General features: G+C 41.6%; 1 protein-coding gene across 1 annotated transcript in view; it reads right to left on the reverse strand.

Annotated features, from left to right (window-relative positions):
* Positions 1–2,736, reverse strand: part of NRDC (nardilysin convertase) — a 67,934-nt gene extending 65,198 nt beyond the window's left edge. Inside the window, exon 1 of the mRNA XM_019625935.1 lies at positions 2,211–2,736. Within this exon, the coding sequence (XP_019481480.1) occupies positions 2,211–2,554 (344 nt within the window). The 5' untranslated portion in view covers positions 2,555–2,736. The remainder of the gene's footprint in view (positions 1–2,210) is intronic.
* Positions 2,737–6,928: the final 4,192 nt, after the last annotated feature.

Consider the following 6,928-nt stretch of genomic DNA (forward strand, 5'->3'; position numbering starts at 1 on the left):
TTATTGAAATACAGTGAAAGGAGAGATTAGTTCTGCCTGGAAAGACTTCACAAAGATAGTATCTGACTGAGCAGGTCCTGGAACGATAATTCAGCTCTCTGGGCTGCATGCAGATACCTCATGTCTGTTTCTGGTTACAAAAATGTACAGCATTTGACTTAGGTTGGTTAAGTCTTTAAAAATCATCTAGTACTGAGGTTTTCCACCTTTATATTAAAGTAACAAAATCTTTTCTTTAAAAGTCTAATTGAAACTTCAATATATTAAAGATAAAAGTGGACCTACTCTTTTGAAAGAGAGGAAATTATTGGAAAACACTGCTATTCAAATCAACCCCCTTCATTTTAAAATAAGAAAACTGAGACACTAGGAAGGACAATGACTTGGCAAAAGACCACATATAGAAATGCAACAACTTATTCAAAGAATACCTCTTAAGCATTACTTCTTTGAAGTCTTTCCTAACTTTCACCCTAGATGGAGTTTACAGCCCCTTACTTTATTCCCCAATAAACCTATTACATACTTCTATATATTATGGCTTCCGTAAAACTTTAGTGCCCTAATTTTACCTTTCTTGTGTCTGTGTCCCTCCAGTACACTGGAAGCTTCCTGAAGGCAGGGACTGTCTTAATGATCTCTGTATGCCCAGCACCCAGAATAAAATGTTATTTATTGTTATATTCGACCAAGTGTCAGAAAATATTTACGATAGCTCAGCACCTTGCACACAGCAGGACTTAGTATCTGTCAAATGAATTTCCAAAAATGTGGTCATTAAATGAAAGAATACATCTAAAGCAGTTAGAACAGTATCTGAGATAGCGTGTATTCTATAAACAGTAGCTGTTATGTATCTTTATATAGGCAGACAAAAAATGAAATGGTTATTGAACATTTAATCTGGAAGGCAAAAACTAGGCACCTTTTTGCAAGATTTCAATTACTCATTTATGTATTACTAATACAACCATGGATCTTTCATGAGAAACAAAAAAGTTTAGTCAACCTGTAAAGATCTCTTTACTCTGCGGCCTGGGAAAATAGTACAAGGGGTGATATACTATTAAATCACTAGACTTGGAGTAAAAAGAGAAATTAGGCCAGTCTTTAACTTGAAGTTAAATCACTTTTTTCTAGACCTCAGCTTCAGTCATCTGTCAAGTGGGGATGGTGGAAAGTGGAAACGTTTTATCTCTAAGGTTCTTTCCTGCTCTAACATTTATAGGGGCTTATAACAAATTGCGACCAAGAATCCTTCAGCTTTCAACTCAATATGAGTAAGAACCTTCTGAAAATCAGTAAATGGTGCACAGGATTTGGTGACAAGAGTTTTCATATCATCTCTGTTATAATTTTTAGCGGTGTAACTCTGAGCAAAAAGTAAACTCTCTCTGAATCTCAATTCATCAACCTGTAAGTGAAGTTTTTGGACAATACGATCTCTTTTTAAAATATATCGTAGTCATAACATTCTAAGAAATAAGCTACCTCTGAAGGAAATATTCAAGTGGGGATTGAGCCACCAGTTATTAAGAGATGTTTAGAGGATTCCAGCATAAACCAAAAGTAGAGAATTTCAGAATTATAAGAAACCTTACAAGGCTATGACTTGCCCAACTGAGACCCAAGTCCTCTCTAATATATTCTTGGAAGAGGTCACCCCACCATTCTAGCAATAAGAAACCCATGGAAACAAGCCACTTCATCTTAGGCCAACGATGATGCCTAAGTTCTTTTACTCAAGCCACACCATCCTCTAGTAACTTCCACCCATCACTTTTACCCCTCTTTCAACTAAGGGCACCTCAAATATTTCTGGATTGTGATAACATGCCCCTTAAATATCCTCTCCAAAATTAAAATCCCCAACTCCTTTAACCTTTCCTCATAATACCAAGACTATTTCACCATCCAGCCTGCCTTCCTCCGAGAAACCTCCCGCTCTCGCTTAATGTCAAAATTACTCGAACCACCCTTCCCATTCTGATATCCTGATTCCTTGTGGAACCCAATATTTCCCAGTTGTCCAGCTGATACCCCGTGGAAGCCCCTAATTGCCCTTGCCACCTTCACCCAAGAAAGCATTCGGGGTGGGAAGTGTGCCCCTGCTGCTCTCCTTCGGGAGACACGGAGACAAGAAGTGGCCGCGGCAGCAACAGAGAGGCCCGCACCCGGCTCTCCTCCCCGGTCCAAGCCTCCTCCCTCACCGGTATTGCTTGGGGTCGCTGGGAGACTTGACGATCTCAGGGTCTCCGGCATTACTGAGAGACCCACTCCGTCCCTCTTCCTCAGACTCATCGGCTCCTAGACGGGCAACCCGGCCGCTCTCGCCCAAATCCTGTCCGTTGGGCTGCAGGGCAGGACAGCTGCAGGTAGACTTCGCCTTGTTCCTTCCTGGCATGGTCAGAGGAGGCAAGGGTCTGGCAGTAGCCCGGTCTTCGCACTGACCCCGCGCTCGGATTCTCCACAGCGCTGCGAGCTCCCGCCCGGCCTTACACCACAACTTCCTCGCGGTGGCACAGACTGCAGCAATCGTGACTCGACTCAGCATTCACCACAAAACCGGAGCGATGAGCATCCCTCTCCCTCGGGCCCACCTCCTCCTCCTACTCCTCCAGCCGCTCCTCCTCCTCCTCCGCGTTCCAGAGGCGGTGGCGGCCGGCGCTGGTGCTGCCGCAGCCGCTGGGGAGGACAGGCCTGCACCCCTCCCCCAATCCGGTCTCCCTCACGCTAACTTTCCCTCTCTCCCCCCGCCCCCATCCCGCCGGCCGCCGATGACGCTGCTCGTTCTAGCTAATAAAGAGGCAAGACGGCAGTCACGCTCACGTAAGCAACCAATGGGAACAGTGAATAAAAGGAACCAAAGCGACCAGGCCTGATTGTCGGAGGACTCAGGCAGCGCTACGAAACGTGGGGTGGGCGGGGCGAGGCAGAAGCGGGGGCGAGAGCGGCGCGGGGGGCGACGGGAGAAGGGCGTCCGCGCAGCTGCGCCGCATCTATGACGTGTGGTGGGAGTGGGTTTGGAGCAGCTACTGAGCGGTGTTCCGCGGCTCAGAGAAAAATTTCCCCCTGATGAGAAAACCAAGAACCGAGTGGAGAAAATGAATTCCCAGGTTTCTTCCCCTATTCAAGTCATATTTTGGGCATCCTGCCCCCATACCCAGTGTGGAGCCTTCGGCCGTGACTCAGCACATAAAAAAGCAGAAGGCCGGAAGTATTTTTCTTTGTCGCCGGATGGGAGCTGCTCACGTGTGGAGCGGAGCTGAGTTGATCTCCAGAAATAGGCGTTGCGCTGCTCCACCTTATCACCGAGCACACTTTGGTAGTATTCTTCAGGGCCCAAGAAAGTGCTTAAGAGACCGGTGTAGATGTGCTCACTCTTCTGTGCGAAAATGTTTTTTAGTTCCCTCCACAAACTGGAGTGCAGTTAAAAGTTCAGCCAGCATTTATTGAGCAGCTACAGCGGATCAGGCTACTGCCCTCAAGTCCATTTTCCCGAAGTCATTTTCTCCTTGTAATGACCTTTAGTGGGCAAGCATCTAAACTGTGACTGAAACAGACATTCTTGAAACATTAAAAATAACTGACATGTTAATAAGATACAATATACTGGCACAATGAGTCAAGAGATCCTAGCACATAAAAGTAGATACATATGAATGAATGGAGAAACACGAAGCAGTGAGATACATTGATGGCTGTTACAAGTCTGTAAATTTTGCTAGGCCTCCGGACCGCCCCAAAGACGAAATAAAATGAGCAAAACAAAAATCCTTGCCTTCATAGAGCTTGCATTCTAATTGGCAAAAACAGACAAAATAAATGCTGTTTTAAAAACAATGCTTTGACGACAAATAATGTAAGATAAGAAATTGGAAAGAAGAAGTGCAACGATTTGGGGAGGAACCCGTGAAAAACTGAACTAGGGCAGCAGGTGAGGTAAATTAATAGAAAAATATTGTTTAAATACCCCAGTTTGTTTTCAGTCTATGTTTGTTGAATAAATACCTGAAGTGATAGCTATTTTAAGGGTATTTTTAACTCTCTAAAGCAATGACACCATAAGTAAGAAATCTTCAAATTCAGCAGTAATTAGAATTTCCTAAATAGAAAGAGACCACATCCTAAAGTGTGACTTAAGTTTTCCCTTTAAAAAGAGGTCTCTAAATCTTACAGTTCACCAGACTATAGACTGACTATATGGTAACAATCTATAGCAAGGTTTATTCATTCAACCAGCAAATTGAGCTCCTAGCATGTGCCAGACACTGGTAATAGAATAATGAACAAGACATTCCTCTGTTCTCTTTGGGCTTAGAAGAGAACTAGTGAGAGAGACATTAAACAAGCATATAAATTTTTAAATTTACCATTGTGAAGAGCTCTAGGAGAAATACAAAGGGACCTAGTCTGGTCAGAATTTTCATAAACGAGACTTTTTATTTATTTATTCTTTTTTATTGGGTAACGGTGTGTTTTTTCCAGGACCCATCAGCTCCAAGTCAAGTCGTTGTCCTTCAGTCTAGTTGGGTACAGCTCAGCGCCAAGTCCAGTTGCCATTTTCGAACAGGCAACCTTGTTGTTCACAGCACGTGTTCTAAGCAACTGAGCCACCCGGCTGCCCCATAAATGAGACATTTAAGCTTACGTTTGAAAAATGTACAGGAATTGGTATAAAAATATATAGGAATAGACTTGTTCAAAAGCTTCAAGAAAGCAGGTCACTGTGACTAAAATGTAGTATTCTGATTGCAAAGGGAAAGTGAATTAGTGGCCAAGATCATATAGACCCTTCCTAAGAGTAAAAAGAAGTCATTGCCTTGTCTATTTTATGTGTCACTGGATTCCTAGATTCTAGAATAGTGACTGGCACATTATAGGTATTCAGTAAATAATGAGTGAACAAATGAAGCAGGAAGACATGATCATAAGTGTTTTCCAAGTGGATCCCTCTGGTTGCTGTGGGAAAAATAGTTTGGATGGGGGAGGGGGCGATAAGGGCAAGACTGGAAGTAAAAAGAGAGAGAGCAGTTAGGAGGGTATTAATGTTGATACTAGAAAATGATAACTTGGATTTTAGGGGTGATAGTAGAGAAGGAGAGACATATACAGATATGTCTTATATTTAGGAGGTGGAATTGACTGGTTTTGGATAGTACTTGGTTTTATGTGGGAGAATGAAGAAGAAAGATGTGACCGGTATATTTAGTTTTCTGGGTAGATAGATGATAGTGCCAGTATCTCAGTAAACAAGAAATTCTGAAAGAGGAACAGATCTAGGAGGAGAAAGACATAAACTCAGTTTTGGCTATGTTAAGTTTGAGTAATTTCTGTTGCATACAAAACAAAGATCAGACCTTGAGCTCAGAAAAGAAGGGTAAATTGGAGATGTCAATTTGAAGTTTATCAGTTTATAAATGGTAACAAAAGCCTATTCAATGAGATCACCTACATTGAGATTGTGAAGTGAAAAGAGAAAAGGGCCCGAGGACCGAGCTTTGAGGAGCTTATAGGAGAGGAAGAACTCCCAAAAGAGACTGAGAAAGAACTACCAGTATAGTAAGAGGAAAACCAGAAGAATGTAATATCACAGGAAAAATAACTCTTTGATGCTGGGGCCAATATCATTCTGATCCCATAGCAAATGTCAGAAGTATTCGATTATATGTATAAAATATGACAACTGGCAAGGGATCACTTTAATCTGGCCTCTTCAGATAAGAGAAACATCTCCCTAAAGAGGTGTAGCTTACAAGTGACCTGTGGCACAAGCAGGATTCCCAACCAGAAGTATTATTTTCCTATTGAAAATAATTTAAAAATTTGCCACCCTCCATTTGACTATTAATAATTATTGTAAAGAGTGTTCCTCAGAGAAAACATAAATTAAGCTATTATTGTTTATAGGAAATTGAGACATTACAAAGTTAAAAAGATCTTGAGATCCCCAAGAAAGTTGAGGAGCACAGAGTATAGTTTTTAGCCTCATTTACTCAGGTTCTCATAGAGTACTTAAGTGCTTTTTTCCATCTCCAGGTATCCTATACACCTTCCCATTTTTCCCTCAAGGATTTCCCTCCCATTAGGTTTGGTGACCCTTCTCTCCTATTATTCTGATGAAAATCAGAAATCATAAAAATTAAAAACATGTCATTTCTGTTTGATGCTTACCTCTGAAACTTATTTTAGTTCATACAATGGCTGTCTATCTCCCTGAGGGACAGATTTGAGCCTTTGTCCTAAAAATTCAAAGGTAAATTATTTTATTAACCCCATTATCCACTTTTATGTTTGAGAGTAAGGATAAGTCAGAGTATGGAATGTTGATTCTAGGTTGAGTAGATTGGAAGTGCTATGAGCCCTTTAAAGCCTCAAGCCCAGTGAAGAGATTGGGTGGAGAGGTTACTGAACATGGCAGGAAAGGCACTGAAAGAGGAGGTGGGGAACAAGAGAAATATTTACCTACTTTACAATTTTGTCTTGGACCCACCCACACTCTAAGAAATTATACCTTTGGAGCTCTAGTTATTAAGTGTCCTGCCCACTGATTGCTCTCCGTATTTGGTAGCTTTGTATCTAGGTCAAGAAGTAGGCTCTTATAGAGTCTTCTCATGGGAGACCAAATGTGTACACAACATACCAAGGAGTTTGTATGAGTATAAAATAGTTTTCTCCTGTACTATAAACATAGTTCTAGGAAGAATTTGGTATTCAGACTTCAAAATATTGGGTTGTCAGAAAAGTCATGACGCATGTTTGCGACAGATAGCACTAGTTCATTTTTGGAAGCACTAGAGTCATTCACATCTGTTATTCCTATGTCATTTAACAGCTGACAGTTCTAGCTACATTCTAAAAAAAAATTGAGCGATTTGGTTTTGTTTTGGAGATTTTACAATAAGTTGAAGATGCAAGACCAAACTGT

The sequence above is a fragment of the Hipposideros armiger genome, unplaced genomic scaffold (assembly GCF_001890085.2).
Source record: "Hipposideros armiger isolate ML-2016 unplaced genomic scaffold, ASM189008v1 scaffold_646, whole genome shotgun sequence".
Classification (NCBI taxonomy): Eukaryota; Metazoa; Chordata; class Mammalia; order Chiroptera; family Hipposideridae; genus Hipposideros; species Hipposideros armiger.